The sequence below is a fragment of the Neolamprologus multifasciatus genome, chromosome 9, assembly GCF_963576455.1.
Source record: "Neolamprologus multifasciatus chromosome 9, fNeoMul1.2, whole genome shotgun sequence".
Classification (NCBI taxonomy): Eukaryota; Metazoa; Chordata; class Actinopteri; order Cichliformes; family Cichlidae; genus Neolamprologus; species Neolamprologus multifasciatus.
In genome coordinates this window covers 8,580,301-8,602,192 of record NC_140447.1, presented here as the reverse complement: position 1 = coordinate 8,602,192, position 21,892 = coordinate 8,580,301, and the positions used below count along the sequence as shown (strand labels likewise).

At 41.1% G+C, this 21,892-nt stretch overlaps 1 protein-coding gene and 1 long non-coding RNA gene across 5 annotated transcripts in view; both read left to right on the top strand.

The window, feature by feature from the left end:
- The window catches only part of LOC146510974 (partitioning defective 3 homolog), a 377,572-nt gene that overhangs the window by 21,971 nt on the left and 333,709 nt on the right, over positions 1–21,892 (top strand). For all 4 annotated transcript variants that reach the window (XR_014876129.1, XR_014876128.1, XM_085172912.1 and 1 more), the window contains exon 2: positions 17,918–18,019. Coding sequence is in view for 2 of the 4 variants with exons in the window: in XM_085172912.1 (XP_085029038.1) it covers positions 17,918–18,019 (102 nt within the window). In the remaining 2 variants the exon portion in view is untranslated. The remainder of the gene's footprint in view (positions 1–17,917; positions 18,020–21,892) is intronic.
- LOC146510978 (uncharacterized) overlaps positions 18,026–21,892 on the top strand; it is a 29,998-nt gene continuing 26,131 nt past the window's right edge. Inside the window, exon 1 of the long non-coding RNA XR_014876131.1 lies at positions 18,026–21,794. This is a non-coding gene — a long non-coding RNA (uncharacterized LOC146510978). The remainder of the gene's footprint in view (positions 21,795–21,892) is intronic.

The following is a 21,892-nucleotide window of genomic DNA, read 5'->3' as shown; positions in this document are numbered from 1 at the left end:
TACTGTGTTGCTGTTGAATAAATGCATTTTATTGTGTTAAAATACTGCAGCTTGGGCTTTGTTTATATTAACAGGATTTTTCATGCTCAGAAAGGGGCTTTTGGGGGGGGGGGACTATACATGTAAGCACAATGATCTGTCTTTACTGTGTGCATGTCTCTGCAGTTTCCTGTTGTTTCTGACAATTCGATTAAAAAAAATAAAAAAGCAGTTTGTGTTTGAATAAATGAAACTTCAGCTGGTTAAAATGTTTGTATTAAAATCTTGGGGATTTTCCACACCGTCTTTGGTAGATGCTTCATTCGAAATAATATATTTTCAATTGCACTGATAGAAGATGCTGAATAAATAGTCGTTTTAGTTTAGGGGAAAACATGTCCCAAAACATCTTAGAGCCAGAGCTGTCTGTTGGTGAGCTTTTATTTTCTGAGATGATATTGGCCGACCTCAGATATATTCAAATATTGGTTTATTTAAATTTTTTATGAACATGAAGCAGAAAATTATGCTTGAGGAAATGTACTTCTTACTTCTAGGCTGGACTGTTGCAAGTCATTATTATCAGTTTGTTCTAAAAACTCCCTGAAAAGCCTTCGTTTGATCTGAAATGTTTCAGTTAGGATACTGAGAGGAACTACAAGCAGAGAGCATATTTCTCCCATACTGACTTCTCTTCGTTGGCTCCCTGTGAATTTATAATCCCCCTCTGCACATACAAGTTCTTAAATAATCAGGATCCATCTTTTATTAAACACCTCACCCCAACCAGAGCACATCCTTCATAGGTTGCTTGTGGTTCCTAGGGTATTTTTAAAAGTGGAATGGGAGGCAGAGCCTTCAGCTTTTGGGCCTGTGGAACAGCTCCCAGTTTGGATTCAGGAGACAGACACTCTCTCTACTTTTAACTATTAGGGTTAAACTTCCTTTCCACTGTCACTAACTGCTTGCTCACAGGGGGTTGTTGGGGTTTTGTGTCTATTATTGCAGGGTCTTTACCTAATTTAGCTAATTTTGTGCCCAGCAATTGCAGTACAGATGTGGCTTGTGTGGCTTGTGTTTCAATATGTAAGACCAAAGAGCTGCCTCTCCCTCCTGCTGGCCTTCACATGCCAGGGATTTTAATGTTTGATCTACATATGTTGTTCTTGAACCGACTGAGATTTTGACATACTCAATAAACCGATCCCTTTTTTTGGGGGAGGGGTGGGGATGTGAAGTGTGTGTGCCAGACTGGTTGATAGTCATATTTTCTTCTCTAAAAATCATATGAAAATGCAGATTACAGTCATATTTTGCATTCAGAAACTTGATACATGGATACAATGACTATTCCCCCGTATGAGCTGCCTGCACCCTGTTAAACTCTTGTTTCCATAACTGCTGTAGGTAGCTGTGAGCCGCAGTTTGACACTACGAGTTCTGAACTCTTAAATACTACGCAATAAGTGGCACATAATGATGTTTGTTCTACATTTAGATACAAGGCACCTCCTTCTTTAGCCACATAGACACAAATCTTTGAAAACACTACTCTCTGTGCTCCACATCTGCCGGCTGTGAAAGAGCTGTGTGTGCCGTGACATTGCCGCTGCGGGTTGTCTGTTCTCGGTGATTCACCCTGTGCTCTGTGTTTCTCTTGGCGCATATAGACGTCCCATCTGGTGAGCAAAACCTCTGGTCTTAGAACATAATAAACAAAAAGTGCGCCAAAATTATGCTGACTGCTGTTTCTATAAGTAGACGAAGAGTGTTCAACAAATTGTACTGAAACAGCAGACTTGGATTTGCAGGGAATGCCCTGACTCGTGTACCTTCAGAGGGATTTTTTTGGCCAGTATTAGACATTGTTTTAGTAGAAACTTGCCAGCTTTAGTCTTTGCTTTGCTAGTTGAAAATTGAATTGCTTTATTTCAATTAACTTTCATGTATGAAGCATCTTTTTCTGTTGATGTCTGAACCTCGTAGAGTATGTAAAGAAAATGAAACTCTGAAGATGCATAATCAATAATTAGTATTTCACATCTGCACCAAATGTGACTGGAACTGCTCTCAATCCAAGACTGAGCAGATGGCCTGCATGACACATCTCCCCCAGGGCTCTGGTCCCCTACTGGGACCTGGAAGTGCACCATATTTCACGTTGGTACCATGGCCCACAGTGACGTGCCCACCCAGCGCCCATATTACATATTACCACATGTGGCCCATAGTGCATTATCCCCACCAGCTGGTATGAAATGTGGACCAGAAAATTGTTGTTTTGCATATATAGATAAGATGCAGTTTAACTTTAATCTTACTGATGTTTTGATTCGTTCATCTTCTCGGTGGGAAAAGACTCAGGGAAACTGTGTTAACAATAAAAACAATAAAAAAATAACACTAAAAACCAAAGAAAATCCCTTAAAACCATAAATTTCACACCCGAGCCTAAACTCTCGCGGCCTCATGCACCGCTGCCGGTCTGTGGCCCCGGGGGTTGGGGACTACTGCTCAATGGGACCCAAAAGGCCAAATTTGTTATGGGCTCTTCATTGGCGAGCCTACATGAGCTCCACATGGGTTTTCTATGGGCAACCCACAGTTGGTTACCCACAAAACTGCTAGGTCCAATGTGCACTGGAATAACTCACTGTGAAAACTCATATTGGGGCCCCAAAGAATAAACCTGCTGTGGGCCCTGTGTGGGTACATGCACTTGGGGATCACATGGGGTAAGTGTGGGTTTGCCCTGACCACAAAGCCTGACAGTTCATCCACAACTACCCACTGTGGACCCACTGGTGGTGGTCAGAGGGCCCGGTGGCGCCTGTGTCCGGCAGCCTCACCTCTGTCAGTGCGCCCCAGGGCAGCTGTGGCTACAATGTAGCTTGCCATCGCCAGTGTGTGAATGCGTGTGTGAATGGGTGAATGACTGAATGTAGTGTAAAGCGCTTTGGGGTCCTTAAGGACTAGAAAAGCGCTTTACGAATGCAGGCCATTTACCATTTACATGGGCATGTTTGCTGGGTAGTGGCATTACCATTCACTTTAAAAGAGTGGGTGGTAATGCTAAATCCCTACTTTAGGTTTAAAACCAGCAGGCATTATTTAACCATATTCTGTATAACAGTTTATATGCAATCAAATGTTTTAAAAGTCAAAAGATAAAATGTTCATGTTAGTGTTATGATAGATGTTAGACAGATTTTGTCTCTTGCCAAGTCATGGGTAAGGTATGTCGTGTGTAAGGTATGTCCACGTGCGTTGCTAATAAGCCCTGTCTCAGATGGGCTGAAACCTGCTAGCTGCCCTATCACGCTACCTGCCTGGCACTGCAGACAGACCGCTAATAAACATGCCAGTAAAAATGTGACGTGCTGATGCGAGCCAACATGTTAGCTTTACACTCATGTATTGTCTTTCTCACCGAATAAAAGGTTGCTGTTTATGACAGCTGAGCTTTTCTTATTTATCAGATATTACATTCAAATTGCTTCCTGTTCACTAATGAAGCCCTAACCTTCCTAAGCTATTTTTTTTTTACAGTCATAGGACTGGTTCAAAAAAGTCCCTCAAATGAACCGAGATGTTCTGTCATTAAACCACCGTCCTGCTTCTCAAACACTGCCACAGCCTGTCTGAAAATGGACTTTTATTATTGATGATAATTGGGTACAATTATTAAGCTGCACAATCGGATCCTCACATTATGCCTTTTTTTATTTGTTGGTGAAACCTTCACAGCGGCAGTTTCAGCTCATGCTGAGCCATGAGGCAGCATGTCTGATCGGCACAGACACACACACGCACACACACACACACACACACACACCCCGACCTGCTTTTTTATGCAGACCAGATGCTCAGCTTTCCACGTTGCACTTAAAAGGGGTGATGGGATGCAGTTGTAGTCCTGGAGAAACAAGGCTTAGGGATCACAAACCCCCTACTCAAGCAAATCACACAGAGAGGGAAGCTGCAGAGGTTTATCCAAACAGACTAATCAGAAAGAGCAGGTGTCATTTGACTAAATAATGGCCAGGCTTTTGACTTAAAGGTGCAGTAGGATATTTTTTTCTGGTTCCTTTCTTCTCCACAACTACAATATGAGACTAGAGAACTGATGGTAGTAGTACACGTGCACGCATGTACACGGAGGCTTTCTGTGTCACTAGGCTGCAGAGTTTGCCTCAATATAACATTAGTGCTGACAATCTTTCAGTGCAGAGCAGAAAAACTGTTTAGTCAAAGACATCAATCATGCTGTTTATGCTTTTCAGCAGATCCAGTCAAAGAACTCACGTTGAAGAGAATATTTTAAAATGAAATTTGTTCAGTTTAAGTGAAAGTTGCTTGAGCATAGGGCTGGGCGATATATCGAGTTTTTAAAAAATATCGATATATTTTCATACGAGATATAAGATGTGACAATATCCTTTATATCGATATAGTCTATGTTACGTTATAATTATACTTGTGGAGCCACACGTTTGCCTCTCTTTCGTCCACTTTTGTCTCTACGCAACGTTACTCGGCCTCGCCTCTCCTTCACTGAACACAACTCCCCCTCCTCCCCCATAGTTTCACCTGCTGGCAGGGACAAGATGGACACGGCAAATCTCCGTTAGCGAGTTGTGGGGCTGGACGGGGTCAACGTGTTAGCGAGCTAACCGCGCTAACGAGCTAAACACGCTAACGACATGCAGCCCACAGGGGCTGCACGGCCTAAAATCCTTTCATTTTCTCAAAAGTTGACAGCGCGCCTTATGTATGAATTCTGGTTGTGCTTGATGGCCGCGAACCGATTTTAGGTGGTACACGGCGCTCAGTAATCTGTCAAAAAATGTTTTAGTATGACTTTGGTAAGCTACTGAGCTGCAGCGCTTGATGGATTGTCGGAGCATTACGGCTACCGTAGTCTGGAGCCTCGCGGAGTGATACGTACTGTGCTTCAACGTAATATTACCATATTGTGTGTGTATAAGGACCATAAATGGCACCTGTTAAGAGACATGGTTACAAAGAGGATTTCAAACTCAAGGCTGTCAGTCACGCAGTAGAAGTTGGGAACAGAGCAGCTGTGAAATCTGTCTTTGTTATTATGCTCAGAGTCTGTTAGTTTACATTTTGACTGCACAATTATGAGCTTTTTGTTATGCACAAAAACAACATTGTTTTCTTTTATTTATGGAGCATTATTATTTAATAAATGCTCATAATTTATTTTTGAGTAATTTCTTCATGTAAATCTATGCTGCATGTAAATAAAAATGCCTGTGTGACATCTGGGACACAGTGTGACTAAGAACTCTCTTTTTGTTCTTAACTTATGGCTTTAAAAAAATATCGAGATATATATCTTATATCGCCACCCAGCTAAAAAATATCGAGATATGAATTTTGGGTCATATCGCCCAGCCCTACTTGAGCAACTAGGTGTTACACTTCTTAAATGCACTTCTACTCTGTGTGTAACCTGCTATGTAGTTTCATTTAAGCTTAATGTGGTCTTTTTGTTTTTCAGTGTAAAGTTGTATTTAGAAAATTGTCAGACACGCGTAACTACTGAGCATCATCTTCTTCTCTCTCTCTCTCTCTTTTTTTTGTTCTCCTGATGTTTGACTTTAACCAATGCACAACTCTAAGTGTTACTTAAACAGGCATTCAAACAAAAGCTCACCCCTCCTGTTTGTTTGTGTCTCTGTGGATAGCCAACCCTCTCTTTCTTCTTGCTGCATCTGGGTGGAGTGCAATAAATACTTTAGGAAACAATGTTACATAAAAGAAACTTTTATGAACGTTTTGGAATTATCATGTCTGGAACTCCCTAAAATGTATACGTGAATATTCCTTAAACCTTAATTATACAATGAAAGTACTTCAAGTCATTTCGTTCATTTTGAGTTCTCTGAGTCATGCTGGATACGGTGGTTTGAATAATACTTTGCAGCAGGACTCCAGACTGTTCAGGTCTCCTTGCACGTGGACATTGGGTTATCATATTTCTCTCTGCGTTGTACTCTGGAAGCCGACATCAATAATGCACAGACCTTGTAGGTGACTTTGTCTCAGAGGAATACCAGAGTAAGACTTCCATCAGAGCGCTGGTTATTTATCCGACTGGAGTCTGCTTCCGCACAGACAGGCTGTAGGTAGCAACAGTTTTAACGCTGCGATTTTCCTCTTGGAGGCAATTGTTACGCCCTGTTCGGTCTATTTTAGTAAACCGAAACAAACCTGGTGAACTAAACTGGAAAATCAACCCCCACAGGAAAGGATTTGTCTCACCCCCCCCAAAGTATAATGACAGCCAGCCAAATTAACCAGCGAGTCGATTCGAGTTGAAGAATGCTTTCGTAAACACCCAGTATTTAGCCCTGTGTGATTTAACAGTGTCAGCTCCACAGGGAAATTCTGACTGGACAACATGAACTGCAGAGCTGCCAAAAACATCTGTTAGTTTGCATATGAGGATGATTACACACCTTAATAGAAGTGACAGGAATCCACATTTATTCCCTGTATCAGTAATCTTAGTATGTTTGGTGTTGATGAACCTTATGTAAGGATTGTGTTAGCTTTTCATTTGAACACGTTCTTCAACGGCTGCGTCCTTTGAGGCGTGTTTCAGCATCGACACACCCACTTCTCAGCCTTCATTACAGACAAGGACATGTTAATGATAAAAAGGCATTCCAGGCTATAGAATAAAGGGAAATGCACAGAAAGGAAGATACTAAGCACCTCTGGAAACACCTTTAATTTCCCCCCAAATACACACCCATGCACTACATGCGACTAAGTCATGACAGTATCCCATTACTGTTCTGTATCTTTTATTCTGCATTTGCTTTACTTTATCGTGACAGAAACAGTTAAAGGTCATGGAAAGATAAGCAGCTGAGGAGATGTGTGTGTGTCTGTGTGTCTGTGTGTGTGCAAGAGAAGCAGAAAGTGTGACAGTAATGTTTGTTAGTCACTGGGGAAAGCATGCTAACTATAAATCACAGCAGTTATTGTGCTACAGAGCCCAAACTGTAAGAGTTGGAGGTTGAGAGGTTGAACCACTAGGCTCATTTAGTGATTCAAAGGGAGGTCTGTACCCCAGAGGTCAGAGGTCACTGCCTAATGCTCATAGACTATAAGCCCTTCGGTCAGAGAGTGAAAGGGTGGGGAATGTGTCATTATCTTTTAATGAATTCCTGAGTTTTTTGGTGAGAAATATGTTTTTATACGATGCTCATCCCTTTAAAAAACAAAACAAAAACAAAGTGCTGTTAACTCCATTGTTCATAAATGACTTGCAGCGTGACAGAGTCAGGTTAATGTGTGTCTGAAATGTGTAACCACTTCCTATGATGTAATAGCCAAGGGGCCGTTGTGGCTAAAATAAGCCTGAATACAGCTAAAGATGTGTTTATCTCCAAATTGACCCCACTGAGTGCTTACGGTAACCTTCCCAGATAAACCAGCCAAATGGAAACTCGACCTGCCTTCCTTCCTTTACTCGTACAAAGACTGCTTCATGTTTACAGTTTTCTTTTCACTGAAGTGTTCATCTGCCTCAGGGTCATATTTGGCCTGCATATTTTATGATTATTATTCTCTTCTTTAGATTACTGTCAAAAACAACCATAAAACATATTACACACAAATTCCAAAGGTTTAGTAAGATTTGGGGATTCTTTTAAGCTATAGGCTCTTTCTTCTGGACTAGTCAAGCACAAATGAATGACTCAGCATGGCAGACAAACAGATTTGCATGAGCACACTTCATGAGCTGAAGTCTTATTAGTTAAATGTTGTATCCCTGCTCAATTTGTGAAGAATCAGAATTTGGCATGTGGTCTGTTTTGTTGAAGGAGTCATGCAGGCGCTATATTGAAATGAAAGTTTCCTACTTTGACACAACTTAGCATCAAACTTGGATACACGTCGACATCAGAAGACAGCGTGGTGGACAAGCAGTGAGCTACTAATATTAGGAACAAAGCATCACAATGTAAAGTTTTGTATTTATAAGGCTAACTAATCACGTGATTACACACACATTCATCTACAGGGGGAAATAATTATTTGATTCCCTGCAGAATTTATAAGTTTGCTTACTTATAAAAAACTTAGTTTTTCCTGCTAAGGGTAAAGAACGACTTCACTGCACTGAGGGACCAATGGTTTGGGTATACTGTAAATCAGCGGTCCCCAACCCCCGGGCCTCGGACCGGTACCGGGCCGTGAGAGTTGAGGCTCAGGTGTGAAATGTGTGGTTTTCAGGGTTTTTATCGGTTTTTAGCGTTATTTTGTTATTGTTTTTATCGTTTACTCGGTTTTCCTGGGTCTTTTCACGTGTGTTATGAATAAATTTTCTTTTTTTCAGTACCGGTACTAGTTTTATTTTGTTGTATTTATCCGCGACACCTTAAAGGCCGGTCCATGAAAATATTGTCGGGCATAAACTGGTCCGTGGCGCAAAAAAGGTTGGGGACCGCTGCTGTAAAACCTTGAATAAGAACCTCCTTCTCTCCTTCCATCAGCCAAAACACTGAAGACACGAAACATACTGCCAAGGCAACAAAGGATTGGCTGAAAAAGAAGCACATTAAGGTCACTGAGTAGCCTTGTCAGTCTCCAGACCTTCTGAAGCTAACCTAAAGGTTTTAGAGAAGAGTCAGCCAGAATCCCTCCTGAGATGTGCACAAACCTGGTGTTCATTTCTTTGGAAATGAGCTAACTTTACAAATTCAGCATTTGTGAAGTTTCCCTTACTGTATCTGTTTGGAGAATCATGATTCATAGAGCAGATCTCTTAAGGCCAGCCCTTCTGCACAGCTTCGTCAAAGCATTCACTACAACTGTAATTGAATCATGGACTTAATATAAAGACAAAGATCAGAGTGAATAATGTTGCTGCAGAGCGATTTGTGTTTGAACGGCACCTGCAGAACTGTGATAAGATAATGAACGCACTGTTGTTCTTTTCTGTGACTCCTATTTTTGGCAGCTGCTTGCATACTTTCATCACATCTCACTCACTTTCTCAGTTTACACAGCAGATGCCATCTTTAGCAGATAAGACACACGGTCACATTTCATTTGTCCCGTAAACTCTGGCTGTTTGTGGTTTGTGAAAATGCAACATCATACTTCTGCCGCCTGTGAGGGATCTTCCCCAAATGCTCCACATTCCCCAATGCAAAGTAATTAAAGTGTTGTTTGCATTTTTGGAGTTGTGGCGTACAGAGCTATCCTACTTTCTAAGCTTATTGTGTGGCTAACGTGAGCTGATGGTGGCTGACTTCAAAAACCTTTTACCACAATGTGATTTGAGCACTCAACCTTCTGGGCTGGAGTCAGATGTGCTATTGTTGCGCTACAAGGTCCTACTGTTGGCCAGGATATTTGAGAAGCCCATTTAGACGGTGACATTTCCCCCTGTGGGAATAGGAACACTTCCAGGAGCTAATGTAGCACTCATAAAACACACACAGGCACATGCTCCTTCTTTCCCACCCTCCCTCACCACGAGCTTCCTCCAGGGCACAAGTCTTTGTGTGGTCTTTGACAGGAACAGGCAATTCACTTCAGCACAAAGACACAGATAGAGGGGTGAAGAAAGCTATTGTCTGGACTTATGTCACAAGTGTGTGGGGGTGTGTGTGCTTGTGACACAGACAACAAACAGCCTCTGTGTTTTCTGTCTCTCACCTTTTTAGGCTGAATCTCAGAAGGAGATATCTGATCGGAGTAGGGTGGCGGCATGTCACTCATTGTGTGAGTGAATAAAGATCAAAAGTGGTTAATCAGGGCACTGGGACAGGCGCTCAATGCAATATTCATGTGTTGACATCTGATTAAAGCACAAAAATTAAGCAAAATTGTGTTTGGTTGATTATTTCTTTGTTTTAACAATTTGAAAGTCTGTTTATTTCCCCTTAAATTTGGCTATGTTAGCTGAGCAGCAAAGTTGAGTGTGTGGGTTGCCAAACTGCTTTTTCTTCTTTTGATTTGTTTTGAGCTTCTGATACCCCAGGTGCTGATAATCAGGTGCCAGATTGGGCCCTGATTATCACTGATTCTCAATTCTGCCCATGAGAATGCACAGAGAACGCTTCGCTGATTGGTGCACTAATAGGGTAACAGCTTTTGATGGAGGCAGTGTGGTGGTGTGTGGCGGTATTTCCTTCATGGGAAGGCTTGTCATCACTGGAGGCGATTTCAATGCAGAAAGTTATCCTGATGAGATTCTGCAATCAGTGGCAATCCCATATTTCTGCAATCTGGGAGTGAACGCTATCCTCCAAGATGACACGGCTTACACCCACAGATAGGGATGGGCATCGTTTAGGTTTTATCTGATACTGGTGCCAAACCGGTACTTTTGAAACGGTGCCGGTGCTTAAACGGTGCTCAAACCGGTGCTTAAAGAATGGAGAACACAAAATTGGTCCAAAAACCTCTCATGTTTAGCTGTTTTTTTGTAAAAAGATAACAATGTTAGCCTTTTCTGCAGCTATGGGGCATATATGGTATCACTCTTGGCTGGAAGCAGTGCTTAAACAATGGAAAAAACACAAACTTTGTCCAAAAACTTCTCATGTTTAGCTGTTTCCCACTTTTTCTTTGGTCATTTTAGCCTTTTTTGCGAGGGTGAAGGGAGTATCTGCCATCAAACAAGAAGACAGCCACATGTAACTATGACAGTGTTTGCTAGTTCACCTTACATGCATTAATGTAATAACGTGGTTAGCCTACTCAACGTAAATTACACACGAACAACATTAAGCTACTCACGCAGAGAAGAACGGCTGCTGCTGCCATCACCATCCGTCATCATTTCTGCTACACTGGCAGGGCTAGGGGCCAGGACTCTACTCTTCGGGTGTTTGGGGGATGTTGCTAACTCCGGGTCCGATAACAGGCACCACACCCGCAGTAGATGCGCTCGGTGTGAGGTCTCGCAGCAAGCTATCAAATACGGTGCATTTCTCGGCTTTAAAAAAACCGCTATGCGTCGCCAGGTGTTTCATCGGATTTGAGGTGTTACCTCCTTTGACAGTATCACCTTAAAGCACTTGTTGCAGGCTGCTGAGTTTGCATCTTTTGCTGTGAAGTACAGCCAGACTTTTGACCACTTTGCCTTGAGCATTTTAATCTGTAGCTCTGCTCTAAAAGAATGTACGTACCTGGACCCGCCTACTATCCTCGGAAACGTAAAATGATTGGCTAGAATCTAAAGTGTATCACAGCTCAGGAAAAAAAGCACCAAAACAAAGCACTGAAATGTGCGCTGCTTTTCGGTCTGGTTACTACCGTTTATGTCAAAACCGGTGCCATGATGGCACCGGATACCGGTACCTATCCCTACCCACAGAGCAAGGTTCATCAATGCTACCTCCAGAATTTCGAGTGGAGAAGATGGAGTTGCCTGTCTTGACCTCAACCTCAGTGAACACTTGTGGGATCAGCTTGAGCATGCCGTTCATGCCAGAATGACCAACACAACCACATTGTGATTGTGATTTTACCATTTTGACAAAATCAGGTGGTTTTTGAAAGATGAGAATTACAAAATAACCCACAATTACAAATTAAGTATAATGGGCCTATAAATCTTGGTCAGTAACGAGTTTTATTGCCAAGAAGCCTTGTTACAAGAAATCGATCAAAATAAATTTTCTTACTATTTGTAAGTTGTTGTCTTTTTTTTTTTACCTAAGTATAAAAAAAGTATTTTAAACCTTGGAGTCTCCTCTTCGACAAAACAGGGATCATGTTTAAATCCTGTTGTGCTTATGAAAGTTGATTAGCAGGTCGGGCCTATTTTTCGTTATACTTACTTTGCTACATTGTATCATTAAAGTGAAACTGAATACCCTGTGCTTTCCCCAAATGTTGGTTTTGGCAGTGCTACCTAAAGAAAGTTCATGGTTCTCCTCATTCTGTAGTGTAACTTCCTTTTCACGGGTTCTTGACTCTAGTGACAGTAATTTAGAGACTTGCTGAGGAAACATTTAGCGATAGTATTACTGTAATACAATAATGCCAGCAATGCCTGGTGTTCCCAAGTGTTTGCAGTATGTTGAAATACCTGTCAGGTGTCATATTTATGAGTCTCATCTGGCATCTTGTGGTTTCAGTGTGACCTGGTGATCCCAAAGACTATCAAATTATGTGCATCAGAATCCTAGTTCTGTTATAAAATGATGAAGCACAGTCGAGGGCTTCAGGTTCGTTTGTTCATGACTTACGTGTACCCTTGAAGCCTTTTGTCTTCAACCTCAGTCTGTGCAACACTGGAAAAAAGACGTCACACTTCCCAAGACAGTGATGTAACTTGCAACCATTCAACACATGATACGCAGGTTTCTACAAGTTAATAATAACCTTACCTGTTTGCATTTCTCACTGTGCTTTTTGTTGACATACATGCCTCAGATTTCAAAAGGAGAACAGAGGTTGGACACAGTGGCAAAAATGAAGCTACTGCGACTGGGCAATGAACTTGCAATCTAGTCTGCTATCAGTTTGTGATTGAATGAGGTCAAGTTGGTAATTACATCCAATCTGTTGGAGATAATATGGTGATTAACTGTGATAAATTGGTGGAAATAACAAACATGCTGCTGTCTGTTGCAAAACCGAGATTCACATTGACTACTTAGATTCAGAATCCGCCCAGAACCTCATGGATGTGAAACAGGAATTCAGAAAGTCATCCACAAAAAAACTGCAGGATGGCGATTTAACTGATGACGTAGGTGCTCACCAGCCTTGTACTGATATGCAAACATGACTCGAATACAACCAGTTGAGTCAGATCATCTATTGCAAAGAGATTTGTTGCAGAAGAACTTTGCTAATTGGTGCAGACTGACTTGGGTTGATTGCAACATGTTGGCACTATTGGCAGCCCGTCTGTGTTTCTGAATTGGGTGGCAAACCTTTGCCAATCTATCTGAGAGTGATTACAGTCAGTCTAACCCGGACCATCATTGTTTGGAAAGAGTTTGTTTCTCACCAGATGAACTGTGCAATCACCCTGTGACTGAAAGTTATAGAAAGCTTACCGCCTTTAACAACAGTCTGTAAATGTTTGGGAACCGGGAAGACCAGTTGCCTTTTGGTAGAGATTCTGATTGTATAGAGAATTTAGCTGCTTAACAGGCAGCTAACTTTCTCTGTTGTATTCTTTATTTTATGACGTGCCAAATATTTTCATTTGGTTGAAGGTCTGGGCTGCAGATAGGCCACTCTAGCACTGGCACTCATCTACTATGAAGGCATGCTGTTGTACTAGATGCAATAAAGGGATTTGGATTGTCTTGCAGAAATATGCAGGCCTTCTCAGATAAAGACATCTGAGCAGGAGCATATGTTCTCCTAAAGCTGCTTATACCTTTTAGGATTGATGGTGCCTTTCAAGATAAGCAACCTTTCAATTCCATAGGCAGTAATGCACCTCCATATTCTCAGATGTTGATGTTATGTACTGTATCTGATGAGATATTCAAAGTTTTCACAATTTTACGTTAATGAACATCATATGATAATTGTTTGACAGTTTGTGGACACTTGTTTTAAATTTCTGAAAATCTCTGCCTCCTTTTTTTTTTTTTTTTCTATCATATCATGTTACTGATTTGTTGCCAGTGAACCTAATTAGTAGCAAAACGTTCATCTGGTTGTTTCTTTGCAGTGATGCGTACTGCATTCTGTTTTTCTTTTCACTGCTTCCCAACATTTTCATAATTGTGGTTGTACTTTTGCAGGTATGGATTTTGTTCTTTTGACCCATTGAATTTCTCTAAAGTCAAATGAATATGTGAACAACTTTGCTTTGCATAGTTCGAGATACAAAGATTCTGTCTGCTTCTGGATGGAAGGAGTTCCTGAACCTATTTGGCAAATAGTCTTTCCACTCTCTTGAATTAGGTCCTCTAACTCTCACCTTTGTCTAAGTACACAAAAATGTGTACTGAAAAATATATAATGAAACAGAATAACAATGTTATCACATAATGCTAGAGCGAGTCTGAGATGACATGCTAATTTAGCTGCAGAGAGCATGGTAACAAAATGAGCTGATGCTGACTGCTGAGCGTGCTATCAGTTTATCAACTCTGTGGATATCCTCCTTAGCTGTTGTTACTGTTGTTACTTTGCTCACAATGCTTTCTTTGTAGAAGGTCCTGCTCCTTCTGATTGTCCGCAGACCAAATGTTCTGGTCTCTAGTTCAAAATCTGATCGAGCCCATATGTTGTTAAATGGGATATACATAATAAAACCACTTTGCTCAAGTACATAGTGGATTGCTAGTGGTTCGCTTACAGAAGGTCCATGATGGCATACCAGTTTACTGCATACCAGTCTTTACACTTTAAGTAACTGTTTGTTTCTCGCTTTGAGGTAAAAAGAGAACACAGAAAATCTTAAGTATAAGTGATGGCGTTTAAGGGAAGGCTCACGAAAAGCTCAGTGGCATGACAGATCGTTGACACTGTCAGACATCATTAAAGGAAAAATAACAGGGTGTTTAAATCCAAATACGTCAGTACCACGCTCAAGTTGCTAATGCGGTGCTGTATATTCTCAGCTGTGGCGCAGGGCTGCAGAACGAAAGAAGAGAAGTAATACTAAGAAGTAGGTTAAACAGGGGATTTCACCATTTAGTTGTGTTTTTCGTGAGCTGAACGGTTAACATGACCAGCCGTGTCTTCTTAAGAGCTCTCACTGCTTACATGTAGGTAAGCAGTGAGGCCATGTCATAGCTGGAGTTTAGCTGAGATCGAAGTATTTACACCAAACCCTTTTTAAAACACAGATTTAAGAAATGTGGCTCTGATGAACCAAAGAACAGTGATGCAAGGCTGGAGTGTAACTGTAAGGAAAATCTAAATTGTTTGTCTGACTCAGTTTTTTCCTCATCACTTCAGAGTATTTCTGGAATTAAGTTGTGCAGCTGAGCTTCTCTCAGAATTATGTTTGTTCCCCATAATCCCATCTGAGCAACAAGTCTGGAACAGGACAAGCAGCATGACAACATTTCAACATTTTTTCTTTATCGCTCTGTAATGCTGGCAGTAAGTTTGTGTTTTATAATTGCTTTTATTGTTATACTATTACATAAGGATTAATTTTAAACACAGTCCATATATACATTTATATTTGCTTTCTGTAATGGCTAACTGATTTTATTGTGTTGGCCATTAATAAAATAGCAACTATCTTCTGAAGCCTTCACGTATTTTTGTCTTGTCATCTGGAAGCAACTTGATGAACTCGCCATCTTTTCCCTTTTAATAACCTCAAAAGGAAGGAAAAATACCACACAGTCATTCCCCTCATGATTTGGACCATTTTCCCTGGTGTACCGCACTGGAGCTCAGTACAACAAGGATGTGCATGAAGGCATTTAACCACAGTCCTTAAGACAGCTCAGTTTGGAGGGAATGCATAAGTGGGGAAGCGGAGAGAAGGAAATGGTGAGAACAAAATCCAGACAAAAGAGTTAGAAGATTCTTTCATAACATAGCGAAGGAGGAAGGACGATCACTGAGCTCAGTGGTTTCTCCTTACCCTCCTGACTGGCTGAGCTATCATGCTCCAATGCTTGGAGGCTATGAACTGGGCAAAGCCAAAATGTGGGAGGGTGACACGGATCGAAGAAGACAAAGCTTTTGATTTCGAAGTAAGCTAAACCAGTACAGATAAACATGAAATCTTCCATGAGGTTGTTTGTACACAAACCCGCAGTCATGTCATGTGAAGCTGTTTTACATAGCTTGTTTCCATGTCAGCCTACACAGTGCTGTGCAGTCAAAATGAGGTAACTACATTTGCCAAGCTTTAAATTGCCAAAAACCATAGGAATGCATAATAATTGTTAAAACTGCTGAATCAAGGTCAAAATCAAGTAACTGAGTTCTTCTTGAGACATCTGCCTAGCTAGCTAAAGCTTGGCAGTTAAAGCTAAAACTAACATAAATCTAAGGTGCCTGCCCAACACGTGGCACCAAAACGGCTTCAGTGCACCCTGGCGTTGATTCTCCACGCGTCTGGAAGTCTCTCAGAGCAAATGCACGTTTCGCCATTCTTCCAAAACATTTTCCCTCATTTCGTGTTTTGATGATTGTAGTTTTAGAGGATGGTGGAGCTGCCAAACACCAAATCTTCTGTATTTCTATCAATGCTGTGTGCACAGATGTTGTATTTCATTAAATTATGGAGCATAATGAAACAGCAGTTTTTTACTAGTTGAAAAGGAAGCTGAAAGAACATGTGTTCCTTCTCTTTTAGGTATTAGTTTTACTTTGGACTGAAAAAAACTTAAAATAGAAACAAATATACATATACAAGGTCAAAATCAAGTAGTGCAGTAACTGAGTTCTTCTAAAAATTGTATAAAAATTGTATAAATATACAATTTTTCATCCAGCTTGAAATTTAGTCCATGTTCTCGACTTAACTGCTTCTATAATTCTTCTGATGCAGTGAATAGTGCAGGAGAAGTGGTCTGCATTTGAAAAAGGCATAATAATATTAATAGTTAGGAATAATCTGAGGTTAGTATTACTTTTCTTTGAGTGGGGGCCGCGGTTGTCCCTGCCGTGGTCTGCTTGCGGCTCTCATGCCCTGGAGGGCCTCTGGAGGACTGGGCCCTGAGTCTCCTCCATGCCTGCTTCAGGTCCTGGGGTGCGGGGTTGTGGCTCCACACACCCACTGTTAGATACTACTGGAGAGACCTTAGGAACGCTCACACACCTGTGTACCCACAGGCACACTATCTTGTGCTGCTGCTGGATCTAAAAATATCTTGTATTATTGGTTACTTTTTTTTAAACTCTTTCTTTCTTTCTTTCTTTCTTTCTTTCTTTCCTTCCTTCCTTCCTTCCTTCCTTCCTTCCTTCCTTCCTTCCTTCCTTCCTTCCTTCCTTCCTTCCTTCCTTCCTTTCTTTCTTTCTTTCTTTCTTTCTTTCTTTCTTTCTTTCTTTCTTTCTTTCTTTCTTTCTTCCTTCCTTCCTTCCTTCCTTCCTTCCTTCCTTCCTTCCTTCCTTCCTTCCTTCCTTCCTTCCTTCCTTCCTTCCTTCCTTCCTTCCTTCCTTCCTTTCTTTCTTTCTTTCTTTCTTTCTTCTTTCTTTCTTTCTTTCTTTCTTTCCTTCCTTCCTTCCTTCCTTCCTTCCTTCCTTCCTTCCTTCCTTCCTTCCTTCCTTCCTTCCTTCCTTCCTTCCTTCCTTCCTTCCCTCCCATCTCCCGGTGTTGTCCGTTAGGTTGTAATAACCCAAAATAAAAATGCTAATGAATGCTATCTGACTGTCAAGTGCACAGTTATAGTGAAGGCTGTAATGCTCCACTTTTGGGGCTTTCAGACAACAATTCTGACTCATACTCTCGGACAAAGTGAAGAAAAGGAAAAACAACAAAAACAAAAAAGCAAGCAGGATTATAGATATAAACCGTGCTGTTTTATCGGGTTCTTTGTTTGCATACTGATATCCTGCAAAAATATTTTAAAATATGCAAACAAGGGCAATGGTTTTTTTTATTCATTGACTGGGAAGAGGGTGGATGATCCTTGTCAATCACATGCATTCCCTTTTCTACATTGACATGAAAAATTATGTGAGCCATATGCTTAGTTTGCAGGCCATCCAGCAGGGGATTATAATATTTCATAACCGCTATCATGATGTCAATCCATAACTATGTCAGAGCTCCTGTGTGCCAGCTGACTGGATCATGATATGAACCACATGGTGATCAGATCAGCTGATTGCTACAGTCGCAAGCTCCTAATTCATTTGGTTTGGGAATCCTATTATAATATATATGGCTTTACGTACATAATGCTACAAATCCTGATTGTATATGATACAAATCGAGGTGATCTCTTTACACAGATTATACTTTAACCCCCTTTTTTTTCTCCTCTCCTAGGACCCCAGCTACTGGGTTCAGGTGAACAGGTTGGAACATGGCGATGGTGGCATTTTGGACCAGGATGATATGCTGTGCGATGTGGTGGATGACAAAGATAGGGTGAGTCGAAGTCGGTGTTAGATTGCGAGAAAGAATATGTTTGCATAGCTGATTGCACATTGTATTTGTTTATTTGCCACACTGTCCTGTTATTCTATCTCTTCTCATTTTCATTCAGCCTTTCCTTGTAGGCAGAAAAAAAATATTATCTGAACTCTAAAATGTTTGTGCATAAAGCCTTGGCCGTACCACAAAGGTTTCACTGACATGTGCTTATGATTACACCTGCCTGCTTTTGCTGTCATCGTTGCTTAAACCTTGCAGTGCAGTAAACTGCTGCACCACCATGTTCTCTGTTTAATCAGTTCAGCCTGTTGGAAGTACTCTGCAGATTTCATATTTGCAGACTGTTTTACATTCAAGGCTCCACTTTGCGTGCAAGGAGGCACTGTATTTCTGTGTTTACTGATATTCAGTGCATCCAGGATGCATTCACTTCTTCCACATTTTGTTCTGTTCAGCCTTATTTACACAATACCCCATAGTGACAAAGTGAAAAAAAATTGCATGGAATTCTTGCAAAGTTATTTAAAAACCAAAACAGGAAACATGTAACATGCACAGAAGTATTAACAGCCTTTTCCATAACACTCACATTTGAGCTCAGGTGCATCCTGTGTGCACTGATCACCTATCAGATGTTTCTACAGCTTGTTCAGAGGCCACCTTTGGTAAATTCAGTTGATTGGACATGATTTGGCAGTGTTAGCTATGGAACCTAATGTATAAAGTCTCATAGTTAAGAGTGCATGCGAGAGCACAAACCAAGCCATGAAGTCCAAGGAATTGTCTATAGGCCACCAGAAGGACTCCAGGCCAGAGTAGAGAAACTACAGTCTCTGGCCTGATTAAACAAATCGAACGTTTTTTTGCATGAATGCCAAATGTAATGTCTAGAAAGGGAACCTGCATGATGCCATCTCTACAGTGAAGCATAGTGGTGGAAGCGTCATGCTGTGGGGATGTTATGCAGCGGCAGCATCTGGAAGACTCGTCAGTGTCAAGGGAGAGATCAATGCTGCCGTGATGATAATGTGCTCCAGAGTGCTCTAGACCTCAGACTGAAGGTTTATCTTACAACAGGACAATGACCCAAAGCACACAGCCAAGATAACAAAGGAGTGGCTTTGGGACCACTCTGAACATTGAACCCTGTTGAACATCTCTGGAGAGATTTGAGAATGGCTGGCTATGCACCGAAACTCGGGAGGGTCTGCAAAGGAGAATGGAAGAAACTACCCAAAAACAGGTGTGCCAAGCTTGTAGCATCATGTTCAAAGGTGCTTCAACAAAGTATTGAGCAAAGGCTGTAAATGCTTATGTACTTCTTATTTTACTGTTTCAGTTTTAATATATTTACTAGAATTTCAAGCACAGTGGAACAAGTGAAGCCCTGTGAATTCTTACCGGATGCACTGGGAGATTGTGTGGGCAAAATTTATGAGGCTTTATGACATCACACTACCCACCCCTCCCCACCCACTAGACAAGTGTAAACGATTACCCACAGCCCCACTGCCTCCTTCCCATGGGAACAGTGCTGGCTACACCTGAGTCACTAGCTCTTTGGCTTTAATGTGTGCCATAAAAATCACTACTTTTCACGTCATTTCAATTATTTAATGAAATCATATTGCAAGCAGTTGCAGATGGTTAGTAATTTGAAATCATTTAAAATATATTCCAATTCATCGCAAGGGCATTAGTCACCTACTGTTAGTCACTGCAGTTTATCCTGGTGTTGGCATCATGTGGATGATTGATCCGGTGTTCACACCTTTTCAGAGATGTCCACCAAAGCTAACAGGGCCACCACACATTAAAAAGGCAATGAATCATCCAGGTTTCAATTGAACATGTAATCTTTAATTCCTATCTGCTCTGTTTTCTTGCTCTGTCTGATGCCCTGGAGCCAGCGTTATCACTGAAATCTGATACTATATCTTTCTCAGCAACACTGTGTTTTGTCCCCCTGTTTTATGGTAAACGGATCACTTCCCACAGCAGATACTGTGATGTTGAGCAACTCTGCAAAGCTAGGTAACATAGTTGTTTCTTTCGCTTTGATGTGCGCACTCTTTTTGATCTCGTGTGGACATTTGTGCGAGGATGAGACATGGTGTGTTTCAGGCAGCTATACACCTCTATACACCTGACAATGACTATGTGGTGGGTGCCATGGTTACACATCAGGTGGGATCATTGGGGAGAGCAGCTGTTTTGCACCTGCTGCCTGAAACACTGATTTCTAATTTCTTTTTTTTTTTATTTTAATTCTTCTCTTATTTTACAACATCTGTGGTATTTGGCTGGAAAAATGCAAAGAAAGAAGAAACAAATGTGGCAGTTCTGTATATATTTTTGACTTTTCAAGAGTCTCAGTTTGTTCTGATGCTGTGATTCCTGCTCCCCCTGGTGGTCATACGGCATAAGTACCTTCTCATTGATGGCAGAATAGAGAAAAGTTACAAAAAAAAGAAATTTGCTGACATTTTTAGTTGCCTTGCTGATAATTTTTTAAAATTTATTTTCATGTAACTGTCAGTAGTTAGTTCTAACAGGTTAGCCTGCTCTACACCTGTGGTAGACATTCAGCCTAAAAAGTAAACAGTGACTCTCTGGTCACAAGACCAACATGCTGTAGTAATACTGTGTTGATAGTTACCAAATGACAGAGTGCAGTGTCAGAAAGTCAGCTGGCAGTCAACTGGAACAGCCAACTTCAAACTGGTGGAACAGCTTTGTTTGAATGACTTTATCTCGGTGCGTGGGTGTTTGCTCCTTTGTGTGTCTGTGTGTGGTTGCAGCTGTAGAGGTAAATCCAGTCTGTCCAGTTCTTTCCCTAATCTACTAACCCTCCTTCTTTTACTGTCTAACCTCGTAACAAGCCCATTTTAACCTGGTAATGACAACACATTCTTCTATGTGTGAATACTTCCAGGGCAGGAAAACGCTTGTGCTGTACAAACGTTAGGTTTGCTCCTGATATATGTGAACCACAAAGCTTTGTGCTGTGTTGTTTGAATGAATGTGTATGTGGAGATGGCATACTCCTTTTGCAGCCGAGATTTGTAGTCAGACGTGCTGTCAATGAAATTTTCCAGCTCCGTGTTTCTTTCCGTTTACTCTCTGACATGTCACATTGGTGCAGTTCAAACAGGACTATTAGTCAGGAATTTAGGAGATATCACAAATAACCTGCGCCCTTGATAAACATGGTCCTGTCCATTTCAGTCTGTGCATATTCTGGTTAATAGCCCACGTAGCGTGTCTATAGTGCTGTATCATTGCAGATGAACTGCAAAGTCAAAGTTCAGTGTTTAAAACTGAGTTTAAATGACATAATTTAACAGTAAACCAAACCCTTTTGTTAAGTTCAAATCTCGAATCATTCTGAAATATGTATAAGAATATTGAACACTATAAACCAACCACACCTGTAGACTCTTGATTGGTTACCGCTGTTTGTTTTTCTCGCAAGAGGACTGATGCTGCTAGTTTTCTCCATGTTTGTTGTTTATGATTTGCTGATGTTTGATTTCTGTGACATGTAAATGCAAAAACTGAATTTTAAAGACGTTATCTTGACACGGGAAATAAAAATAGATTGTCAGAAATAAAATACATGAATTGGAAATGCACTGCTGACAAAGGTGGATGGCCTAAAGCTATGTAGGGAGGGCGGAGCTGTAGCTCACTGCTCACCTATGTGCCCAAGGCTGCTGCAGGGCTTTCCTGTGTGTTATTCGGCTTTCCTACCAAAATATCTTAAAATGTTGGGAAAGCAACCTGTAGAATATTCAGGAAAAAAAAAATCCATGTTGTGTATATAACAGGAAAAATGGGAAATATGTTGCAGATTACCCATGATGG